The sequence below is a fragment of the Polypterus senegalus genome, chromosome 1 (assembly GCF_016835505.1).
Source record: "Polypterus senegalus isolate Bchr_013 chromosome 1, ASM1683550v1, whole genome shotgun sequence".
Classification (NCBI taxonomy): domain Eukaryota; kingdom Metazoa; phylum Chordata; class Cladistia; order Polypteriformes; family Polypteridae; genus Polypterus; species Polypterus senegalus.
The window spans coordinates 258,260,540-258,286,771 of record NC_053154.1 but is presented as its reverse complement, the minus strand read 5'-3'; the positions used below and the strand labels follow the sequence as shown (position 1 = coordinate 258,286,771).

At 37.2% G+C, this 26,232-nt stretch overlaps 2 protein-coding genes across 2 annotated transcripts in view; one reads left to right on the top strand and one right to left on the bottom strand.

Annotated features, from left to right (window-relative positions):
- The window catches only part of dnajb12a (DnaJ heat shock protein family (Hsp40) member B12a), a 64,390-nt gene extending 50,897 nt beyond the window's left edge, over positions 1 to 13,493 (bottom strand). Inside the window, exons 1-3 of the mRNA XM_039772649.1 lie at positions 13,333 to 13,493; positions 11,011 to 11,191; positions 7,099 to 7,244 (exon numbers count right to left, since the gene is read on the bottom strand). Coding sequence (XP_039628583.1) covers positions 7,099 to 7,244; positions 11,011 to 11,191; positions 13,333 to 13,465 — 460 coding nt within the window. The 5' untranslated portion in view covers positions 13,466 to 13,493. The remainder of the gene's footprint in view (positions 1 to 7,098; positions 7,245 to 11,010; positions 11,192 to 13,332) is intronic.
- Positions 13,494 to 13,566: 73 nt separating this feature from the next.
- On the top strand, positions 13,567 to 21,213 carry trmt2b (tRNA methyltransferase 2 homolog B). Its single transcript, XM_039772636.1, has 2 exons — positions 13,567 to 15,293; positions 21,126 to 21,213. Exon 1 carries the CDS (start codon positions 13,730 to 13,732, stop codon positions 15,185 to 15,187), a length of 1,458 nt encoding a protein of 485 aa, XP_039628570.1. The 5' UTR covers positions 13,567 to 13,729; the 3' UTR covers positions 15,188 to 15,293; positions 21,126 to 21,213.
- Positions 21,214 to 26,232: the final 5,019 nt, after the last annotated feature.

Here is a 26,232-nt window from a genome sequence, read left to right as displayed (position 1 = left end):
AACGCAGATTTTTTTAAAGTTCTGAACACTCTGTGGTCTAGTTTATAACTAGTTTTAACTTCACAAAGATGTTTATCGTGTGGTGACTGGTTATGTGGAGAAAGAAAAAGGAAGGATAGGAACTGGGGATTTGGTACGTCAGACAGACAGCACGCATGCAATAAAGAAAGTCCGCTCAGAAGGACATCCATTTATTCTGTGTTCGTGTCTCTGACCACCAGATCATGAACCCAACATTTACACAATACTGTATTTAAGTTCAACATGTGCGTCACACCTGCCATAAAGTTCTCTACCCTGAACGTACACCTGGGGACCCCTTACTGCAAGGGCGCAGCAATACCGCCACTCCACCGTACACCACTTCCGCCTTTCTTCATGTTTAATACCTGCTTTTATGCATTTCATCATGAAAATAATATCAAGTATTTATCTTAGCGTTGAGCAGGAATATCATGAAGTGAATTTATTATGTGTGGCGCTGCCTGCTTCTCCTCTTAGTGCAGAGGAAGTCAGTTTACAAAGTGCATAGCGATTAACAACTGGCTTGGGTAACACTTAACACAAAGCATGTAATGCGTTACATTAACTTATGATGGGGATTCAGAAAATCTAGTAAATTTAACATTGATTTTAGGATGAAGTTTAGTTTACGATGTTCTACTTTAATGACAAAATAAACTATGGGAATAAAGTGGAAATGTCAACTTTATTCTCGACAGTTTTTTTTTTTCCCTTCACTGTGTCCGTATGTTTCTCTTCTTCACCGTTTCCCTAATATGCTTCTGTCATGCTATACCACAAATAGCATTATAAATGCAAGTTGCAGTTTTATTATTTATATATATAGCTTAGCTTGAAGCAAGGTCCATATTAATGCAGTTTTCCTTAATTATGGTTCAGTTGGTAAAGATGTCATCACCAAGTTGCACTTGTTTTATTTTATCTGGTGAATACTGTGTAATACACCTGGACTTGAAGTCTTGAAGTAATAGTATTATTACAGGAAGTTGCACTATTATTTATTATTTTGTTATTATTTATTAAATATGATGCAGTTAAATGATGTTTAAAAAGTCACTTTAATGTGTCAGTGGACAGAGATTGTTAACATTAACAGAAAGTGTAGTTGGTTTACAAAAAATATTTACTATTTATTCCTTTTCTAAGACATGTTCAGTATAATACAACTTTTGACAAGCACCTCTGGATATTTTACTAAGTCTAAATGCCTCTTTGGATGGTTTAAAATATGTCGTCAAAATTTTAGTTTAAGTTGTTGCAAAATTTGTTCAATAAAAAGGTTCTATATTTTGACTGCAACTGTCATGCAATGTGATTCCTTCTTTTCATTAGTGCCACCCCCTTGAAAACTATCACTTTATGGGGCCATGCAAACCTGTATTAATACTTTTGTGCACATTAAATTTTTTTTTTGTACAACGTACAATTCTCATGACAGTGGAATAGGTTATTCTTAGCCAATCTACAGCAGTAATTGCAGTGGAAAATGTGGTTAACATCCACTCATATATGGGAAAAAAAATACCATTGAATACCGTGAAACTGGTAAAATTTTGAAAAATACTGTGATATAGAATTTTGGGAATACCGTCCAGCACTAACAGATAGTATGAAAAGTCACTTAACTCAGTCACTTGACACATGGCGCTGGATAAAGAATGAAGTAGTTCAAAAATTAATTCATTGATGCAGCCTTTCTCTTTGTCTTAAATAACATTTTAAAAATAAGATCCAACATTAAAAATACATTTTTTTATATGAGGTCACAAAGAGTTTAATATTCCCTAATATTAACCGAGTTAAACCAAAAAAAAAAAAAAAAGCTAAATTATTCAGAAAAAAACACAAGCACTATTAGTATTTTTTACGAGGGGGATGGAATAAATCTTGCTCATGTGCGAGTCCACTTTGAAATGTTTAACTCAACTCAGTGTCACAAACATGCGACTGGAAGGCAGCTAAAGGGCATGAATAATGATAATTCCACGCCAGTCCAGGGGATGGTAAGCTGCACTGACTTTCTCTCTCGATCCTCTGCAGACCATCCAAGGGAAATCCCAGTGTTCTGGCAGCCAAGATGATGTCATTGCTGTTTCCGGCACCCACAATGTCACTTCTGGACATGATGCCGTCATTTCCAGTCTTGGCCTTTAAAGCCATAGACATAGAATTACTAGACGCCATATGACCAGCAGCATCATATGTCAACATCGCCGCCATTTTGCGAGTGGCACTGCTGTGGAGTGAAGTAATGGATAAAGATGCCTCATGCATGTGCTGCTTCTGATTGTGCAAACTGCTGTACACTCAAAACAAGATCCTGGGGGATTACATTTCATAAGTAAGCCTGAACAATTGTGTTGGTTATATTTGGCCATTAGAAAATCCCATTTTATAATCTTAACTTTAGCTACGCCAGGCTAAGCTAGCAAAGCTATGCATTTACATGCTCAAGTGAGCCTCCACACGTTTTGGTTGAACATACAGTGGTGTGAAAAACTATTTGCCCCCTTCCTGATTTCTTGTTCTTTTGCATGTTTGTCACACAAAATGTTTCTGATCATCAAACACATTTAACTATTAGTCAAATATAACACAAGTAAACACAAAATGCAGTTTTTAAATGATGGTTTATTATTTAGGGAGAAAAAAAATCCAAACCTACATGGCCCTGTGTGAAAAAGTAATGGCCCCCTTGTTAAAAAATAACCTAACTGAGGTGTATCACACCTGAGTTCAATTTCTGTAGCCACCCCCAGGCCTGATTACTGCCACACCTGTTTCAATCAAGAAATCACTTAAATAGGAGCTGCCTGACACAGAGAAGTAGACCAAAAGCACCTCAAAAACTAGACATCATGCCAAGATCCAAAGAACTTCAGGAACAAATGAGAACAGAAGTAACTGAGATCTATCAGTCTGGTAAAGGTTATAAAGCCATTTCTAAATCTTTGGGACTCCACAGTGAGAGCCATTATCCACAAATGGCAAAAATATGGAACAGTGGTGAACCTTCCCAGGAGTGGCCGGTCGACCAAAATTACCCCAAGAGCGCAGAGACGACTCATCCGAGAGGTCACAAAAGATCCCAGGACAACGTCTAAAGAACTGCAGGCCTCACTTGCCTCAATTAAGGTCAGTGTTCACGACTCCACCATAAGAAAGAGACTGGGCAAAACGGCCTGCATGGCAGATTTCCAAGACGCAAACCAATGTTAAGCAAAAAGAACATTAGGGCTCGTCTCAATTTTGCTAAGAAACATCTCAATGATTGCCAAGACATTTGGGAAAATACCTTGTGGACTGATGAGACAAAAGTTGAACTTTTTGGAAGGCAAATGTCCCGTTACATCTGGCGTAAAAGGAACACAGCATTTCAGAAAAAGAACATCATACCAACAGTAAAATATGGTGGTGGTAGTGTGATGGTCTGGGGTTGTTTTGCTGCTTCAGGACCTGGAAGGCTTGCTGTGATAGATGGAACCATGAATTCTACTGTCTACCAAAAAATCCTGAAGGAAAATGTCCAGCCATCTGTTCGTCAACTCAAGCTGAAGCGATCTTGGGTGCTGCAACAGGACAATGACCCAAAACACACCAGCAAATCCACCTCTGAATGGCTGAAGAAAAACAAAATGAAGACTTTGGAGTGGCCTAGTCAAAGTCCTGACCTGAATCCAATTGAGATGCTATGGCATGACCTTAAAAAGGCGGTTAATGCTAGAAAACCCTCAAATAAAGCTGAATTACAACAATTCTGCAAAGATGAGTGGGCCAAAATTCCTCCAGAGCGCTGGGAAAGACTCATTGCAATTTATCGCAAACGCTTGATTGCAGTTATTGCTGCTAAGGGTGGCCCAACCAGTTATTAGGTTCAGGGGGCAATTACTTTTTCACACAGGGCCATGTAGGTTTGGATTTTTTTTTCTCCCTAAATAATAAAAACCATCATTTAAAAACTGCATTTTGTGTTTACTTGTGTTATATTTGACTAATGGTTAAATGTGTTTGATGATCAGAAACATTTTGTGTGACAAACATTGAAAAGAATAAGAAATCAGGAAGGGGGCAAATAGTTTTTCACACCACTGTATTTAGTCACCAACTATGTAGATTGTGGTTAGCTGTTAAAATTTCTCAAACTATGAAGGTTTCCCAAACAAATCCACCTCAGGAAGCAGTGGGAGGTAGCCCTTAGACGGGATTTTTAGAAAGCTGTCCTGTGATGTGTACCGTGCTAGTTTGGTAACAGATGCTGTACCGACATCATATTATCAAAGATACCACTTGCTCACATTAAAAAACAAAGGAGGTTTGAGGATTCCTTCTGAGGGTACAGTCAAGGTGGTCAAAGTAGCTGAGTGTGTTATCCGACAGACGACATTAGGGCAAGCTGTCAGTGAATCTTTGATCAATAAGTTTGTTCAGGCTGAGATTGGTTCAGATCGTGTTTTTTCACAAGGAGTACATTGAGGAAACACAGTTTGAAAGCTACAACCATCATTTTATGCTCATGTCTTTGGTTGTGTCTGTCTTCCACAAACTAAGGCTGCACCATATTGCCAAACTGAATACTCTCAAATTACAGGATCTGAGTGAGCGAGAGGGAGTGTAAGTCTGTAGGAGATCAGTGAGGTAGGGAGGAGCAAGACTGTGGACAGCTTTAAATGTTAAAAGTGGTATTTTGTGTTATATTCAGTAGTGAACAGGGAGCCAGTGAAGTTGAGAGAGAATAGGTGTAATATGTTCAGTGGATTTAGAACAGGTTATTATCCTGACAGCAGAATTTTGAAGAAGTTGTAAGTGATGGATAAGTTTTTGTGGGATGCCAGATAGAACAGGATTACAATAATCTATACGGGAGATGACTAGGGCATTAACCAATACCTCAGTACTGTGTTGCGTAAGAACAGGATGAAGTGTAGAAATGTTTTGGTGATGGAAGAAGGCAGTCCGAGAAATGTTACTTATATGGGAGGAATTACAAAATAATAATTTAATAATTGCCATTATTAGTGTATAAATGGATATAAATAAATGCATTTAAACGATTCGCCAAAATCTGTTGTATGTAAACGATACTGTTTTAAACGTTATTGTTTTTTCACCAGAAAACCCTGTTTCCACGTTTACCTGTATTAGTTTAAATGGCACTTTTGCCACTCTCAAAATGGTGGATGCGCCGACGTATCGTGTCTACTGGGCAACACAGTGAATGCGGTGTCTATCTATATATGTCTATGTTTAAAGCTGCCATCTTCACATACTTGAATCAGTTCTGTTTTGGACTTGAACCTGAACACCTCTCAACAAATCATACCCAATTATGCAGCCAGAAGATATACCTTTTTGATGTCTCGTGTCAATTCTTGTCACACAAATCACATCTTTCTGAAAGTTACTGCTTATCTCAATCCTTTATAACACGTTATCTTTACAGAGAAGGTGTACTCAGCCAACAAAATCCAACACCAAATAAAGACACACCAAATATGAAAGACACAAAGCAGGAAAGGAATGGACTTGAGAGATTTGGACAGGACAGGATATTAGCTTAATGATGTGTTTGAAGTACAGCTCAAAAATGCTGACCCGTGTCTATTAGATGCTATAAACTAGCTTGAGGTGGTTCACCTTTGAAAGTAGCTCACTAAATGGAATCCAACTAACCTGATGACTGGGAAGTATACTGCTTTAAGCTAAACCCATAATAATCCTGCAAACATTTGATGACTTTTCATACTTCAATGGTTAAAAAGGCTGTGACATGCAACATTTCAGATTTGAATACAAAAATATGTAAGCACACATAAGGAGAAGGACCTAGGAATTGCACTGGATTTAGCAATATCTACTTCAAGAGAGTAAACAGAAGAGAGAGATCAAGAAAGCTAATAGGATGTAAGGTTGTACTCTACATATAATGCTGTATAAGTGAAGGGAGGCTATGCTTAAGCCATAAAACACACTAGTGAACTGCCTAAATTGAAATAACATTGAGTTTGATAGATATTTGGAATGCAACCACTGAGTTGAGTAAGGATCAGCCAAAATAACATGGACAGAATTCAGACTATACACACTGCACACTTTGGACAGTACACTGTACGACTACCATCCTAATAGTTGATTATTTTGAAGAAAAGGTCATTTTTTTAACAAAGATTTTAAAAAGTTGCCAAATCTTTATACATTTTAAACACAAGGATAAAAAATATAAAACAAGAGTGTAAAGAATGTATCATCTACTGCTATGCTGTAACTATACTACTTATTGAATGGCTTATACCACTGGACTTTTGAAGACCAGTGAGTTCAAGATACAGAATTTCCAAAGGAGAAATATGCATTTACTTGCATTTTCGTTTGTATAATAAAGTATATAGATGTGTTCTTTAAAACCTAACACTAATGGCAAATGCACAAACACAAATGTTTGTTGCAGTGGGTCACAGACTGTAAATGTAGTTCGTTTTGTACTTGTTTTGCAATAATGCATTTTTTTAAGGTATATAAAATAATACCCTACCGTAAACTTTTGTGAAAATGTTTGTATGATTGTCTGATGGAGTTGCAAAGGAACAGTATATTAGCTTATTTGTTTATAAAACCCAAGAAAAAGAGAATGTAGCTGAATATTTAACAACATTAAAAAAATAGAAAAAATGTTTTGAATATTACCGGTATATCTGATTAAACAAAAGACCCCACATAACACATGGATTTAATGTGATAACTCTCAAATGGATACAAATTCAAATAATATAGTGTTGGCAAGAATAATAATTACTATTATTGTTATATTCAACTCTAAAACATAGTGCTGCATCTTGTACCTCTATCTATTTTTAATATTAAAGGGGTAAATTAATAAAATAAGTAATTTGAAATCAAGCCCTTCTGTACAACAAAACTAAGTATTGCATATTGCCTAAAGATAAATTGATCTACGTATTAGTATAAAGTGGAATAATTATTTGTGCTTCTAGATGTTTCCTCATTTATGTATAAATAAATTACATATCATATTCTTTAAGAGGTTTGGACAAAAGTGTTGCCCATTCCAATTCATACCTTTAAATGCCTCTGTAGCCCCAGGTGCATGGTTTTTATCAGGATGAAACTTTAATGCCAATTTTCTGTAAGCCTTTTTCAGATCTTCATCCGACGCATCCCTGCTAACTCCAAGAATCTCATAGTAGTCCTTACACTGCTTTATCCTGTAAAAATATAATTCCAGCAATATTCAACAACACAGTTTAAATGGTCTGAATGTGTACTTCCAGTTCTGCACCTCATTTTGAGGTGAGTGGTAGATTATAGCAAAGTATGATATTAAACAAAATTCCAACAGACTCTTAAAAAGAATCATTGATAATAAAAAGTTGAAAATGGCTTAATAAACATGTTTTTTATACATCATGCGCAATAATTATAACTTGTTCAATGAGATACAAAACTAATGCCAATGCTGACAATTAAATCTATCCAAGCCTAAAACAAAATCACCTAAAAAAAAGTTTGTTTTTCATACAACACTACAAACTCTGATTCTGAGATATCTGAATGTGAAAGTTTTTGAAAATGCCAATTCCTTTATTGCCATAATAAAAATAACAAAAAACAGCAATACAATGGAGTCGTCAAATACATTTGTCATCTACTTTATTTGGTTTATTCCATTTATCCTATTATTTATGGTGCACTGCATTATCGTATGTTTAATTTTTTACATACACGTGTATCTCAATAAATTAGAATATCATCGAAAAATTAATTTCAGTAATTCAATACAAAAAGTGAAACTAATATTACATAGATTCATAACACACAGAGTGATGTACTTCAAGCGTTTATTTCTTTTCATTTTGCCGACTATGGCTTACAGGTAATGAAACTCAAAATTCAGTATCTCCGAAAATGAGAATATTACATAAGACCAATAGTGTTAAAAATTTTCTCTTTTTTTTTTTTAAAATATAGAAATGTTGTCCTACTGAAAAGTATGTCCATGTACGCACTTAATACTAGGTTGGGGCTCCTTTTTCATGAACTACTGCATCAATGCGGCATGGAACAGAAGTGATCACTACTGAGGTGTTAGGAAAGCCCAGGGTGCTTCGATAGCGGCCTTCAGGTCATCTGCATTGTTGGGTATGGTGTCTCTCATCTTCCTCTTGACAATACCCATGTTTAGGTCAGGCGAGTTTGCTGTCCAATTAAGCACAGCAATACCATGGTCATTAAACCAGGTATTGGTATTCTGGCAGTGTGGGCAGGTGCCAGGTCCTGCTGGAAAATGAAATCAACACCTCCATAAAGCTTGTCAGCAGAGGGAAGCCTGAAATGCTCTTATAATTTCCTGGTAGATGGCTGCACTGACTTTGGACCTGATAAACACATGGCCCACCAAACCATCACTCACTGTGAAAACTTCACACTGTACCTCAATCAACTTGGGTCTGTGCCTCTCCACTCTTCCTCCTGTCTCTGGGACCTTGATTTCCAAATGAAATGCAAATTTTACTTTAATCTGAGCAAAAGTCCAGTCCGTTTTCTCCTTAGCCCAGGTAAAAATACGTTGGTGTGTGGTGGCTCTTGAAGGAATGACTCCAGCCGCAGCCCACTCCCCCAAATTCTTCAATGGGCTGTGCTTCATAATCCTCTCAAGGCTGTGGTTATCCCTGTTGCCTGTGCACCTTTTTCTGCCACATGTTTTCCTTCTACTCAACTTTCCATTAATATGCTTGGATACAGCATTCTGTGAACAGCCAGCATCTTTAGCAATGATCTTTTGTGGCTTACCCTCCTTGTGGAGTGTGTCAATCACTGTCTTCTGGACAACTGTCAAGTCAGTAGTCTTCCCCATGTGTAGCCTACTGAACCAGACTGAGAGACCATATAAAGGCTCAGGACACCTTTGCAGGTGTTTTGAATTATTTAGCAGAATGGAGTGTGACACCATGAGTCTACATTATTGAACTTTTTTACAATATTCTAATTTTATGAGATGCTGAATTTTGGGTTTCAATTAGCTATAAGCCATAACCAGCAAAATGAAAAGAGATAAATGCTTGAAATATATCACTCTGTGTGTAATGAATCTATATATATGAGTTTCACTTTTTGAACTGAATTACTGAAATAAATTAACTTTCATGATATTCTAATTTATTGAGATGCACCTGCATATTCAACCTTTCTTATTACAGAAAATATATTAGATAACATTGTAAATTGTGTTTTGATTTATTCAAGTAAGGAAGCCAGAGGTTTCAAGGTAAGGCTGTTATAATCATAAAGATGGGCAAAATAGACTTAAATTGATAATACAATTATTTTGAGTCAATGCAATATATTGGATATTTCTTGATATGTTTTCAAAATACCTTAAAGATTGAAGATCAGCACTATATAGAAATGTATACGCAAGTTTTCTTTTCAAAGTCCAAACCTTGGTATATTTTCTCACAGCAATACGAAAGGAAAACAAAGTTTTTTTTTTTCCAAATAACTTCATGAACAGCTGTGCCTCAAAGAAGCAACTCAACAACCATGTTTTTCCAACCATTTTTGGTTTTTTTTTTATCTCCTGTACTTATATTTGAGTTTAAATTGTATATGTTGCAACTATGTCTGCCAGGTTGTAAAACACTACTTTCTACTTACTGTTTTACATAATTAAAGACAAAGCTCTTGATTCATTACGGTGCGAATCACTTATAATACATGTTATAGTTTATATTACAAAATTTACCATTTTATGAATAACATTACTTGTAATGGATCCAAGCCTGTGCTTTTCTTGTTTGTTATAGTTTGTCATCCATGCAGATGTTACCAGCATAGTAAGTATTGCTTTTGCTGCTTGGCAAATTGTATTTGCCATCCAGTGCTCTTAACAGCTACTTACTTCTCTATAGTATAGATAGGTGCTTTACATACAGTAGGTAGCACCAGTTAGGAATCTATAATGGGGTACTTGAAATTCTAAGGAGTGTGGCGATATTTCAGTGGAAGCCAAGTGAAACTATACTTTCATTTCCAATCCAAATAAACTGTGAAGTAACACCCTCCTATTAAAATTTGTCATTATAAAATCGAAATCTCATTAATTAATATAGTATTTTATTATCCTTTGACTAATCTCTGCTCACATAGTAATATAATAGTAATAGTTGTTTATTTAAGTTCAATCCTAACAGATTCAAAAGTCACCAGGACAATGTAGTGTAGAACCAAAGAGTCCAGACCTAAAAGGGACACTGGCAACAGGCTGTCAGAGAGGAATGGATTACTTAGAGAAGCCAGCTATAAACATGCTCTCAGTAGCTGCTGAATGAAGCTCAGAAACACAGCACTTAAAGAGCACTTCAACTAAATATCCCAGTTGCTAATGTCCATTAGCCTGCGTGCACAGCCACTGCATCAGGTGTGCTCAAGGAGTTTGAGGTAACTTGACTGAGGTGGGGCCGGTGGCGTGTGTGTGTGCAGGAGGAGTGGCAAAGGAAGAGGCAGCATATTCAGCTGGTGAAGAAACTAAAGGTTGTTTTCAGAACATGAAAATCAATTACATCGGCCTTTATATTGCCAAACACTGGGGGTTTACCCCAAATGTGGCCAATTCTTTATAAATATATAATTTTTATTCTCATTTCTCATTGAAAGCTGTTAAATAACATGCATCTCACATAAACCAAAGAAAAACAACAGATCAAAAATGTAAAGTAAGGTGAAAATTTGTGATACACAGTAGTGATATTTATATATGTCACAGAATGATTAATAATGATTATAATTTGAAATTTCTGAAGAAAAGCATTACTCTGATTTCTTAAACACAAAATTTTATTTCAGAGAGGAAACTGGAAAATTAGCATGTCTGAAAAAAGACAATTATTGTGATTTCTTGAAACTTAGACAAATGTAATAATTATTGAAAAATGTTCACTACAAGATCATGAAAACTACATCAATTTAAAATACCTTTTGACAGCATCAAGCTGTTCTGACGTATATGATTTTCCAGTATCACCAACTCCTTCCCCAGCTTCTGAATTGACCGTACTTCCAGTTTTCCTCTGTTTGGTACCCGCAGATTCAGTAGGTTTTGAACAATGATCTCCACTGAATGGCTGGCCATTTTGTGTGATTGACTCCAGTAAGGCTATAAAATAGGAAAAAAATAGACAAAATTAGTTTACAAAAATACAAGCAAGTGGTTGTTTACTTCAAACAGTAAGATTCTAATTTACAGAAGTACGTTCACTTAATCTGTGGTGGGCTGGCGCCCTGCCGGGGATTTGTTCCTGCCTTGCACCCTGTGTTGGCTGGGATTGGCTCATAATCCTGTGTTAGGATATAGCGGGTTGGAAAATGACTGACTGACTTTCACTTAATTGATATCACTGAAGAACGCATTCAAAATAATTTGAGTGTAATTCTTTGCATGGTATTAATGATGACCAGTTTTACCTATAGCATATTTCTGTAATGCATGTGTATTTCATTGTAAGATCAATAAATAGTAGGAGGTGGGTAATGAAGATGAAAGACAATCACTGAAAGGAGAAAAAAAAAAAAATCGCACTGCATTGTTACTGTTACTATTTATAATGCACAAAATAAAACAGCTTTGTACACTAGCACTCACTAAAATAAAAAAAATCCTATATGTCAGAACTGGGGTGCAGATGGCTGTTGTCACACCAGCTCTTCATACTGTAACCATGTAGCATTGTGTGAATTTTGATCATTTGATTTCATAAATACTTAAGAGTGCCAGCTGTTTGCTGAAATAATTCATCAATCATAAATGAATCAAAGTTCAGACAATTTGTGGCAAGCAAACTAAGTAACAGATGAAAAACATAATGGGATTGTGTCTTGGCACATTATACTTACTGTAAGTGATAATGTTCTTGGCTGAAGCATTGCGTTAAATGGTTAAGAAATATATAATGACCTCTTAAGTTTACTGGGAACATTTTCAAAACATTTCAATTTATGCAAAGTAAAAACAAAATTCATGGCCAAAAATCCCCAGATTTGCTTGAATCTGTTTAATGTTTTGTGAAACAAAGGTGAAAATGGAGAAATAGCCATTAAGAGGTTGGTTAAACTGAAATTACCATCACAGCAAATTGACCTTTATGACCTCATCTTAACTTTAGGAACGTTTTCCTGAGCCAAGTATTTCAAATGTTACAAACACGCCTGTCCTTTTTTCTCTTTTTGCTACTTTGATGACTATAGTGAGAGATTCAGGGTACTGTAACTTCAAAGCAATGCAGCATTACCTGCGTGACCATAGAGAAACTTTAGCTCTGCGAACAGGTGATAATGCATAAAAAATGAATTAATTTCACAACTTTCGTGTCTGAAACTTTTGAAACCTTAATGGTCTACTATAAAAGAGGATTAATACACGAAAATGTATAGTATTTTTGATCGCTTTCTACAGGACAACAAACAATTTTATGTTGCTCAGCATCCTAACCCTTTGTTCTAAGTTTGTTTTTGACTGCTGTTTTTTAATATAAATGCTATGTCGTGGTCTCGCTGTAAAACCATATGGCTAAACAAACTTCGCTCAAATGACAATAAAACTGAATACAGTCAATTTCTCACATTCTACTTTTACATTACAGCATGCTTTAAAAAATTACACTTGAAAGTCTTCAAAGAAACTTTAAAGAGTTAAGTACATTTTTTCGCCGTGGTCTTTGTTTATGTAAAAGATGAATGTTGTCACTGAAGGGTTGGAAGCTCCTCTAGGAATTACAGCTCGGGGAATATTGTTTTTATAGCTGTATTTGTTAGTATTGGGTGACATTTCGTGGCAATGCACATATTTGTAACAGTCGATTGCCTGAATGTTTTACAGATGCTTGCTTCATTTCTTTCTGGCTGTTTTTCGATTCAAAACCCTGGAGTGGGTGACAGGCGCAAGAGCCAGCTCCTCCCAGAATGCAATGCGTAGCCAATCATAAGAACACTACCTGGGAATCCGAGGGCTTTTACAAAGCCGAACTTGCCACTGACACTCTACTTCCGTACAAAATAACGAATCGTTTCAAAATGTAACAACAAACGTTTCAAACACAGATACTCATTGGTGAATTGTGGTAAATATATTAAAAAATATATATTTCCGACAAATGCTAATACTACAGACTGCAAGCTAATTAACCATCTCCCTACGCTAGCGGCGCCGTAGGTCCAAACATTCAACTTCCTTCCAAACACCTATCGTTCGACTACAGCGTCCACTGTTTGTTTTATTACACCCAACCTCTTCAAATTTACCTTGCGCCCTTTGCGTCGGAAACAGCCTCTGAGCCTTCTCTAAGAACCGCTTCGCTTTCTCTTGCTGACCATTCCGGAAAGCTGCCTCAGCAATCTCGATGCAATGCTCCGCTTCGTCCCTGTTTGATTCCATCGCAAAAAGAGCGAGAGCTCCGCCTTCCTGCGCCGATGGATGACGTGCCAAGTGACTGAGGCGCGTGCGGAAGTGCGTCAAGTCACGTGAGTGACGTGACGTTCCCGTGAGAAAGTGCTGCATTTCCGAATTTTGTATATCACAATAAAAGTATTAGGAGTTTTTCTAATATTTATACCGCCTGCTTTTTAAATGAGATGTTCGAGGATTTGCCTCTTGTTATTTTACCAGCATACTTTTTAAAATATTTTCAGTTTGTGCAGCATGGCTATTTGTGTTTCCGTTTGTCAAATTGTGACTGGCACACTAAGGTTGCGGGTAATTCTTAAGCGCTTTTGGAGCTGTGCAGTAACCGAAGGGTTTGTGGATTGTAAAACTAAACGTAGAAGCTCAGTGAAAAAGAAAAAAGGAAACAGTTTATTGACGTGTGAGGATAGCCACTTTTCTTTGGAAGAACGGTTGGCAGAAGCAGTGACTCCACTGTGGAGAATGAGCTATGAGAAACAGCTTCAGGTGAAATATGAAGGGCAAAAGAAGACCCTCCAGTTTTTGGACGCTCACCTTATTCAAAAAAACTGTCTCCAGCAGCCCAACTCTCAAAATCAACAGCAGCTAAGCTTCCCATTGTTGCCCACCGTGCCTTCTCCAGTAGTGGAGGGTTATAGAAATAAATCAACATTTTCAGTAAACAAAGGCCCAGATGGCAATCCTAAAACTGTTGGCTTCTACATTGGTACCGGAAAAGGACACAATATTGTTTGTGTACATGCAGATCACCTCTTGAACTTGCCCGAAAAACACAAACAGGTGGCAACATATTATGAACAGTTTATTCAACAGTCCCCCTTAGAGTCGTGTATTTTGTTCCATAAAGGTGGACATTGGCGTGAGATAACAGTCCGCACGAGTACTCTGGGAGATACTATGGCAATTGTGTATTTTCATCCACAGAATCTAACAAAGGACGATGTACAACCTCACAAAGAGTCTCTTGTCAACTTTTTTACCCGTGGAGCAGGAGCAGCATGTCAACTGACATCACTTTACTTTCAGGAAAGTTCAATGACCCGTAGTACTAATGAGCAGGCCCCCTACCAGCTTCTCTATGGCAAACCCCACATCTATGAGGAGATCCAGGAACTTAAATTTCGTATTTCACCCGATGCATTCTTTCAGGTGAATACTTTTGGCGCAGAGGCACTTTTTAAGACAGTCAAAGATGTGAGTCAAAGTGATAAAGCCAGCACCTTATTAGATGTGTGCTGTGGAACTGGTGCAATAGGCTTAAATCTGTCTAAAGATTTTAAGAAGATCATTGGAATAGAATTAATAGAGCAAGCAATTGAAGATGCTAAATACAATGCCTCTCTCAATGGCATTTTGAATTGTCACTTCCTGGCAGGGAAAGCTGAGGTGATACTTCCCCAGTTACTCTTACCTTTGTATGCTTCTGTACCCCATGTTACAGTTGTGAATCCATCACGAGCTGGACTGCACTATCGTGTGACCCGTGCAATCAGAAACTGCCCTTCCATTCGAAAGCTAGTTTATATCTCCTGCAAACCAGATGGGGAAGCAATGAAGAACTTTATAGAACTGTGCGGTCCACCAGACCCCCAAAAAAAGCTCTTTGGAAATTCTTTTGTTCCAACACTAGCGATTCCAATTGACATGTTTCCACACACTCTTCACTGTGAGCTGATTATCATTTTTGAGAGATAACAGTTAAATGGAGGGCAGAATTTTCCAAAAGGCTTTTTTTTTTCATTTCTTTGAAGGATTCTGACAATTGTGACACAACATCTCCAGATGCTACAAGAAGACATTGGTAACTGATGCATTTAAGATCAACTTTATTACATTTTAAGTTATACATGTAATACTTTATAGATAGCATGCATTAGATCAAATAAATCAACTTTTGTCTGTTGTTTCCTATACTGTAGTTTTTTTTTTTGTTTTTTTTTTTACATTTTACTGCATAGAGATCTATGGCGAATGCAATGTGATGAGCAATTTATCAAAAATAAACTGAATTTAACTGGATGTAAGCTTTTAATGGCATCAAGAAAAATTTCAAGCAGTAGTGAACTAATTTCTATCTTTTAATTGCAAAAAAATAAAAATGTCCTTTAGGTGGCGTATTGGATTAAGAATAGTTTCAAAATTTAATTTCTAGATAGCATGTAGTTTATTGTTTGCTATGTCCATCCTGAAAATGTTTTAAAATATTTCAATGGTTATATTCTTTACAGTATATGTTATAGCATTTATATATATGCACAAAAGTGCCAACAATATTTGTGTATTATCTTTCCTTCATGTTTATATCTATTTCTTCTCAAATATTGCATGATACATTGGGAAGTTTCTTAATAGCATTCTGGGGTTGGTATTTATATTGAATTTTGATTTGGAACACATTTTTTTCTGTTTGAAATGTCAAATACACCAGAACTGTAGATAAGAGACAACATTTGGATAATTAATGGACTTCAGATCTTGACAGAATACATATTTCCTCAGTTTCTGCAATAATTGTTCTAATTTAGATCAATATTTGAAGTTTGCATACAGTGGGTATGGAAAGAATTCAGACCCCCTTCAATTTTTCACTCTTTGTTATATTGCAGCCATTTGCTAAAATCATTTAAATTAATTTTTTCCCTCATTAATGTACACACAGCACCCCATATTGACAGACGAAAAAAAAGAATTTTTGAAATTGTTGCAGATTTATTTAAAAAGAAAAACAAATATCACATGGTCCTAAGTATTCAGACCCTTTGCTCAGTATTTAGTAGAAGCACCCTTTTGAGCTAATACAGCCATGAGTTTTCTTGGGAAAGATGCAACAATTTTTTCACACCTGGATTTGGGGATCATTTGCCATTCCTCCTTGCAGATCCTCTGCAGTTCTGTCAGGTTGGATGGTAAACGTTGGTGGACAGACATTTTTAGGTCTCTCCAGAGATGCTCAATTGGGTTTAAGTCAGGGCTCTGGCTGGGCCATTCAAGAACAGTGACAGAGTTGTTGTGAAGCCACTCCTTCATTTTAGCTGTGTGCTTAGGGTCATTGTCTTGTTGGAAGGTAAACCTTCGGCCCAGTCTGAGGTCCTTAGCACTCTGGAGAAGGTTTTTGTCCAGGATATCCCTGTACTTGGCCGCATTCATCTTTCCCTCGATTGCAACCAGTCGTCCTGTCCCTGCAGCTGAAAAACACCCCACAGCATGATGCTGCCACCGCCATGCTTCACTGTGGGGACTGTATTGGACAAGTGATGAGCAGTGCCTGGTTGTCTCCACACATACCGCTTAGAATTAAGGCCAAAAGTTCTATCTTGGTCTCATCAGACCAGAGAATCTTATTTCTCACCATCTCAGAGTCCTTCAGGTGTCTTTTAGCAAACTCCAAGATAGAACTTTTGGCCTTAATTCTAAGCGGTATGTGTGGAGACAACCAGGCACTGCTCATCACTTGTCCAATACAGTCCCCACAGTGAAGCATGGCGGTGGCAGCATCATGCTGTGGGGGTGTTTTTCAGCTGCAGGGACCAGACGACTATTTGCAATCAAGGGAAAGATGAATGCGGCCAAGTACAGGGATATCCTGGACAAAAACCTTCTCCAGAGTGCTAAGGACCTCAGACTGGGTCGAAGGTTTACCTTCCAACAAGACAATGACCCTAAGCTCACAGCTAAAATAACGAAGGAGTGGCTTCACAACAACTCTGTGACTGTTCTTGAATGGCCCAGCCAGAGCCCTGACTTAAACCCAATTGAGCATCTCTGGAGAGACCTAAAAATGGCTGTCCACCAACGTTTACCATCCAACCTGACAGAACTGCAGAGGATCTGCAAGAAGGAATGGCAAATGATCCCCAAATCCAGGTGTGAAAAAGTTGTTGCATCTTTCCCAAGAAGACTCATGGCTGTATTAGCTCAAAAGGGTGCTTCTACTAAATACTGAGCAAAGGGTCTGAATACTTAGGACCATGTGATATTTCAGTTTTTCTTTTTTAATAAATCTGCAACAATTTCAAAAATTCTTTTTTTTTTGTCTGTCAATATGGGGTGCTGTGTGTACATTAAGGAGGGAAAAAATTAATTTAAATGATTTTAGCAAATGGCTGCAATGTAACAAAGAGTGAAAAATTGAAGGGGGTCTGAATACTTTCCGTACCCACTGTACATCTTTTTGACATAAAACTAAATTTAAACTTACCATACGTTAGACCAAGTCCCTTGGTCACATTTCACCTATGCCTTTAATTTTAACCTGCTCATCGAATAGCTTTGTGTGAGGTTACTATAAAACTTCACCCTGCAATAACCCATTTTGACATAGTACCAGGTAGTGCACCAATAACCTGTGTATCTTGATAACCTTTACTACACTATTACCTCACTCGCTCTGCTCCACTGTAGTAAAACGTAAAGTTATTTCCTTTGTAAATTCAGATGAGAAAAAAATATATTTCTGTGATGAACATCCCAGAAAATAGTTTATGGAGACACTTTATTAATAATATTCTCAGTTAGCCATTTCTAAAGTAATTAATGACAATACTAAATGGCTAACCAGCCATTTGGCATTATTGATTGCCTACTTCTTATGTTTCTTTCTCATCATTTGTTTTTTTACTTTATTCCTTTTCTCTTGCTTCCTCTTTTTTGCTTGATTTGGTGGGGAACTACTGGGCAATCTACTGCATATACTATACAATTGGATTTAATTGATTAACTTTAAATATAGGTATTGTACTGCTATTTACAATCAATAAAATATAAAAAAATAGGGGCCCACAACCATAGAACCTTCAGGGGCCATGAGATTTCAGTTTTGCAAATGTTACGTGAACAAAGATTGATAAGGTTCATTGACATAAATAACACTTTCTTTTTTGTATTCTAATGTTAATTAGGAAATGAGGTAAAGGAAGCAGAGATTAAAAAGAGATTATCCTATCCAACTTTTTCCACAGTGTTTTGAAATAATTTTATCTTGCTTTCTAATCGCAGTTATAATCCATTCTTAAATTTTCTGAAATTAAATACAAAGGGTTTTTTCTGTTGGTCCATGCTTAATTCGAATGGAGCTGTATTATAGGAAGTACTTCTGTAACAGCTTGCAGTCTATCAGTTTCTTAACCTAGATCTATTTTTCATTTCAGGGTTGTCGGAAGACAACTATCCATGTCAAGAACAAAGTTTAAATGGGAAGACAATTCCCTTCAGGACAAACTCACTCTGACACCCATAGTCCATTATTCAAGGACAATTTATAATTAAGATTCAGCATGGCATGCATCTGGTAGCTGGGAATTAAGTACACAACTTAGGAAAACGTGACTGAACACAGGAAGAATTTGCAGACTATTAGCAGCTCCAAACAGTGGACCATTGTTCCACACTTGATATAAAAAAATAAATCCATGCATACAATGCTGTGAAAATATTTTCCTCTTTCCTGATTTCTTTTACTATTGTACATTTTTTTAGGCCATCAACCAAAATGTAATACATTAGACAGTACATGCAGTATATTTGAAGTGTCCCTGTCTATATAAAAATTTAATTGAGGAAAAAATATTCTAATTCTAATTTCAAATCCTATAAAATAAATTTTAGGCATACTGAGTGATGCTGAAATAAATGAAATATTTTAGTTGCATTGAAAAATATATAAGAAAATGTAAAAAGTTTTTATTAGGACAGGCATATATAATGGAGAAAAAAAGTTAATCCTTTCTATTTAAATGATATTTCCTAAATATCTTAAGCAGTGAGATGCAAAGGATACTGTTTTTTATATAGCACCATGTCCCTGGAATTGGCACTGCCTTGCACCCTATGCTAGCTGAGATAGGCTCCAGCACCCCCAGTGACCCTGTTCAGGAATAAGCAGGTTAGACAATGACTGACTGACTGTTTTGTATACACACACACACAGTATGTATGCTTTCAGCTACACTCACCTAAAGGATTATTAGGAACACCTGTTCAATTTCTCATTAATGCAATTATCTAATCAACCAATCACATGACAGTTGCTTCAATGCATTTAGGGGTGTGGTCCTGGTCAAGACAATCTCCTGAACTCCAAACTGAATGTCAGAATGGGAAAGAAAGGTGATTTTAGCAATTTTGAGCGTGGCATGGTTGTTGGTGCCAGACGGGCCGGTCTGAGTATTTCACAATCTGCTCAGTTACTGGGATTTTCACGCACAACCATTTCTAGGGTTTACAAAGAATGGTGTGAAAAGGGAAAATCATCCAGTATGCGGCAGTCCTGTGGGCGAAAATGCCTTGTTGATGCTAGAGGTCAGAGGAGAATGGCCCGACTGATTCAAGCTGATAGAAGAGCAACTTTGACTGAAATAACCACTCGTTACAACCGAGGTATGCAGCAAAGCATTTGTGAAGCCACAACACGCACAACCTTGAGGCGGATGGGCTACAACAGCAGAAGACCCCACCGGGTACCACTCATCTCCACTACAAATAGGAAAAAGAGGCTACAATTTGCACAAGCTCACCAAAATTGGACAGTTGAAGACTGGAAAAATGTTGCCTGGTCTGGTATGAGTCTCGATTTCTGTTGAAGTCAGAATTTGGCGTAAACAGAATGAGAACGTGGATCCATCATGCCTTGTTACCACTGTGCAGGCTGGTGGTGGTGGTGTAATGGTGTGGGGGATGTTTTCTTGGCACACTTTAGGCCCCTTAGTGCCAATTGGGCATCGTTTAAATACCACGGGCTACCTGAGCATTGTTTCTGACCATGTCCATCCCTTCATGACCACCATGTACCCATCCTCTGATGGCTACTTCCAGCAGGATAATGCACCATGTCACAAAGCTTGAATCATTTCAAATTGGTTTCTTGGACATGACAATGAGTTCACTGTACTAAAATGGCCCCCACAGTCACCAGATCTCAACCCAATAGAGCATCTTTGGGATGTGGTGGAACGGGGGAGCTTCGTGCCCTGGATGTGCATCCCACAAATATCCATCAACTGCAAGATGCTATCCTATCAATATGGGCCAATATTTCTAAAGAATGAGTTCAGCACCTTGTTGAATCAATGCCACGTAGAATTAAGGCATTCTGAAGGCGAAAGGGGGTCAAACACCGTATTAGTATGGTGTTCCTAATAATCCTTTAGGTGAGTGTATACTACTGTTCCACGTACCAATTGTTCTTTGTAGGAAGAAGTTTACTGTATGTCAAATTTCTCCTTAAACAAGTTTCTATCTGCTTCTCTACATTATTTCTTTAGAGCTGATTTTAAAGTAACAGCTTGCATCCATTATACTAATTCCATTCTTGTCGATCCATTTTTAAATCTGCTTGATGCATTTTGGGTTTCAGGAATGTGGAGCCTATTTAAGTCCATCTCCTAGTTAATTGCAAAGCAGTTCTGCTAAATACTACATTGTTGTACTGCACCTCATCTATTATACTTATATCTTCTATCCAGCATCCAACTCTTTTAATCTACCTCAAAGTCACAGTGATCTGGGCCTATCTTGGTTGCATCGTGTGTAAGGTAGTGTCCAACTCTGGATGGGAAGCCAGTTCATCACAGAACCCAATGTAGAGTTGATAATTAAGTTAACAAGCACAAGCATACCTTTGTTTTTTTTTTTTTAGGTGTTGGTGGACTAATTCAGACAGGATACAAATGTGCATGTTACGCAGAGACAGTAGTCATGCTGGAATTACAGCCCAGAACTCTCAAAGTATAAGGCAGAAATGGTACCCAGAATGGCATTTTGTAACCTCACTTCTGTCAAGTCAACACAACCTCTGTTGATGAAAAGATTTGACTCCATCATTTGTTCCTTATATCTTCTACCCTATAATCCTTGAAACAGTCTAGTAGTTTTTCTGTGGATTTTCTCTAGCAGCATTATATCAATTTTGTAAAATAAAGATGGAAACTACCGTATAATATACATACTACTGCAGATACTGCTTTGCAAGTATTAAACATCTGAAGCGTAAAATGTCTAGTGAGTTCTCCACACTGCATACTATATATCTATCCATCAATCCATCCATTTTATAAACTTGTTTTATCCTGAGGGGGAAGCTGCAACCTGTCCCAGCAAGCTTAGGGTGCAAGGCAGGAACAATCCCTGGACCAGTACACCACAAGGTAAACACAGAAGAACATACAAACTTAGGCTAATTTAACATCATAAATTTACTTACCCTGCATGTCTTAAATTAAAACAATACATTAGTCAACTTGTATGTTTTCATCAGACTCTCATTGGAAGCAATAGTTCAAATCCTACCCTTGCAGAAGGTAATATTAGATGTTACCTACAAGTTAATATACAAGACCAATACTTAATTCATTTAATTTCTTCAGTATACAATCTGGTGGAAGATAAATATGAGTACTGTGATTAAGAAGCTTCTGTGTCCCACATTAATTTGGGATAAAGAGTACAAGACCTTTATTAAACAAAACAAAAATAAAACCCATAGCTGCCACACTGAAAAGGTCTGGTCCTTACCTATGGGTTAGGGTGGCTTGCTCACATTCCCGCTGCTCACAAACACTGCGCCGAAAGCACAAATCACTCCTCCTCTCACTTTCCAATCCCTTTCCTCTCCACTATCACTCTCTCTCTCAATCTCTCTTTCTGTCTCCATTCTGTCACCACATTACCATCATGTCCTTCAAGCCCTTCACCCAGTTCATCTCCTAGCAGTAAACTAAAGGGATTACTGGCAGAGAGCAACCTCCAGTCACTTCTGGAATCAGAAAATGGAAATCAGTGCGAGATGGGCCAACTGGTCTTATGCATTTCTCTTTTGTACCAGCAGCGCTTTAACCAAAATGAGAACATGTTACATTACATTAGGGCATACAAAACATTATTATAAATGTAAACGTTTTAGTGGCAAACCAGTCAAATGTGTTTAATGTTAATTTTATATTCATAAAACCTCACTTAACCTAACAGTACTGAACAGGGTGCCAGTCCATCACAGGGCCTGCAGAAAGCTTTTAAGATGAGGAAAATGTGGAATAAAATTAAAGCATAGATATGTTTTACAATAAATGCTTCATTATCCTGCTTATCCAATTCAGGGTTGTGTAAAAACACAAGTCCATCAAAGGTCATAAACTCTCATAGTGGGCCAATTTAGAGTCACCAGTTAACCTAATATACAGATCTTTGCGCTGTGGGAGGAAAAACTGTAGAAATGGAGAGAATGTGCTAACTCCACACAGTGCTGATTAGGACTTGAGCCCAGAACTTGGGAGCTGTGAGTCAGACACTGGGCAACAGCATTTTATTAGCTTCTTACAGAAAATAATCAAGATGCAGTTTTTAAAAATTATACTAGACAAAAAAAATCTTTATTTTTTCTAATATGTCAAGAATTATGAGTTTAAATAAGATAGTAATTTAATGATAAACACAGAAAACACCACACTGTATAGTACTTTGAGTGATTTGTTATTTAAAGTGATGATTATTGCCTGCACATTTCAGTAGTTTTTTTCCTTACTATCACCTGGTAAATCCTTTAACCAGACCATCCAGAGCCAATTAAAACTAGACTCTGATCCTGTTAAATTACATAAGCCACGTGGGGTGGATCAAGACTGATGAAATAAAACTGTAATCACCTGATGACACCAAAAAGTGCAGTATTTCAACACAAAAATAAACAGATGATGTTGGCCGGTTTTACATTTATGACATTACAGACAAACATGTAGATTGCTTCAGGGTGCCACTGTTATGTCCGCAAGTGCCTTATTTTGAAAGAAATTGTGAAACTCTGAAGCAGTCTAAGAGAATGTCTAGCCCAGTCATTTCATAATGCACAATTAATAAATAGATAAAGTATCACGCTGTTTGGTTAAAACCAAACACATTTTCAAGTATTTTAACTTAATTCAAAAGTATCATCTTTTTTTATCATGTAGAAAATTATAATATCTTTAACTTTCCTATGTAACTTATTTTGTTTTTGTCCTATCCAGATTTAGTTCCTGCCTAATTTTAATACCATTAAGCTTTAGCCTTTGTGTACATGAGTTTAGTTTGTACAAGAAGTTGATATATATACTCTGCGCAGCTTTGGCAGCAGGTGCATAGTTGAAATCTCTAAAGGGGATTGGTGACTTGACTTGGTCATTTTGAATCTAGAGTGAAGGCTATACAGTGGTGTGAAAAACTATTTGCCCCCTTCCTGATTTCTTATTCTTTTGCATGTTTTGTCACACAAAATGTTTCTGATCATCAAACACATTTAACCATTAGTCAAATATAACACATGTAAACACAAAATGCAGTTTTTAAATGATGGTTTTTATTATTTAGGGAGAAAAAAAATCCAAACCTACATGGCCCTGTGTGAAAAAGTAATTGCCCCCTTGTTAAAAAATAACCTAACTGTGGTGTATCACACCTGAGTTCAATTTCCGTAGCCACCCCCAGGCCTGATTACTGCCACACCTGTTTCAATCAAGAAATCACTTAAATAGGAGCTGCCTGACACAGAGAAGTAGACCAAAAGCACCTCAAAAGCTAGACATCATGCCAAGATCCAAAGAAATTCAGGAACAAATGAGAACAGAAGTAATTGAGATCTATCAGTCTGGTAAAGGTTATAAAGCCATTTCTAAAGCTTTGGGACTCCAGCGAACCACAGTGAGAGCCATTATCCACAAATGGCAAAACATAGAACAGTGGTGAACCTTCCCAGGAGTGGCCGCCGACCAAAATTACCCCAAGGCGCAGAGGCGACTCATCCGAGAGGTCACAAAGACCCCAGGACAACGTCTAAAGAACTGCAGGCCTCACTTGCCTCAATTAAGGTCAGTGTTCACGACTCCACCATAAGAAAGAGACTGGGCAAAAACGGCCTGCATGGCAGATTTCCAAGATGCAAACCACTGTTAAGCAAAAAGAACATTAGGACTTGTCTCAATTTTGCTAAGAAACATCTCAATGATTGCCAAGACTTTTGGGAAAATACCTTGTGGACTGATGAGACAAAAGTTGAACTTTTGGAAGGCAAATGTCCCGTTACATCTGGCGTAAAAGGAACACAGCATTTCAGAAAAAGAACATCATACCAACAGTAAAATATGGTGGTGATAGTGTGATGGTCTGGGGTTGTTTTGCTGCTTCAGGACCTGGAAGGCTTGCTGTGATAGATGGAACCATGAATTCTACTGTCTACCAAAAAATCCTGAAGGAGAATGTCCGGCCATCTGTTCGTCAACTCAAGCTGAAGCGATCTTGGGTGCTGCAACAGGACAATGACCCAAAACACACCGCAAATCCACCTCTGAATGGCTGAAGAAAAACAAAATGAAGACTTTGGAGTGGCCTAGTCAAAGTCCTGACCTGAATCCAATTGAAATGCTATGGCATGACCTTAAAAAGGCGGTTCATGCTAGAAAACCCTCAAATAAAGCTGAATTACAACAATTCTGCAAAGATGAGTGGGCCAAAATTCCTCCAGAGCGCTGTAAAAGAATCATTGCAAGTTATATAAGCGCTTGATTGCAGTTATTGCTGCTAAGGGTGGCCCAACCAGTTATTAGGTTCAGGGGGCAATTACATTTTCACACAGGGCCATGTAGGTTTGGATTTTTTTTTCTCCTTAAATAACAAAACCATCATTTAAAAACTGCATTTTGTGTTTACTTGTGTTATATTTGACTAATGGTTAAATGTGTTTGATGATCAGAAACATTTTGTGTGACAAACACACAAAAGAATAAGAAATCAGGAAGGGGGCAAATAGTTTTTCACACCACTGTACATACAGATTTTCTAAGTAGAAAAATCTATTATTTTTACAAAACCCATAGGTTCAAATAATGACTGAGCTTAGGATACAGGAGAACAGGAGACTCAGGAGTATTAAGGGTTGAATTTTTCAAAGTATCAGTTCTATGCAGCCATTTCTTCTCCATCAAGGACTCTGGTGCCATGGTATTTGCTCCAGTAAAGGTCTACTGCTCTTCTGCATGTCCTTTTGTCTAACTTTCACAAGTCCCGAAAACGCTAATAAATTTGACTAATGCCTTTTATATGTCTATAGTCTTGGTAATTCACTCACTTGGTAATATTTTATAGAACCATATACTTGTTTGGTATTTAAAATATTTAATACTTTGGTATGTATTTTTTATGTTTTACTAAAACATTTTTTCAGATCTATGCATATTGATTTAATTTCCTTTCAAAGTATTTTAATAATTAAAACAATTTCAAGAACAGATAAAAGATATTATTGCCTGAAATCATGAATTCTACAGTTAGTCTTTTAGGAAGTAATTATACTACTGATTATAGTATCAGCCCCTGTAGACATCTGCCACTTATTAAACTGAGGCAAAAGAAATGCAGTTTACTGTATGTAGCATAGAGGAGCTTGTATGAGAAATAAAATACTGCAATAACAATGTTTTATTAGTTCAAAACTAAGCATAGAAGGAGACAGACGTAAATATACATTATTATTTTGTGTCTAAAGCAAAAAGATGACTGTCCACTTGTTTGAAGTAGATGGATGCTAATGAAATGCACAAGTCTTGCATTGTCATTGTAAGCGAACTGAATAGTCGGTAACAGCCACTGACTGTACCATATATTATTGAAGGAATGATTTAAGTGGCCGACCAGGACACTCTCAGTGTGGAGTTTAGATGTTAATCCCTGTGTGTGAAGGGTCTCACTGATACACCCGAAAGATGTGCATGGTAAATGAA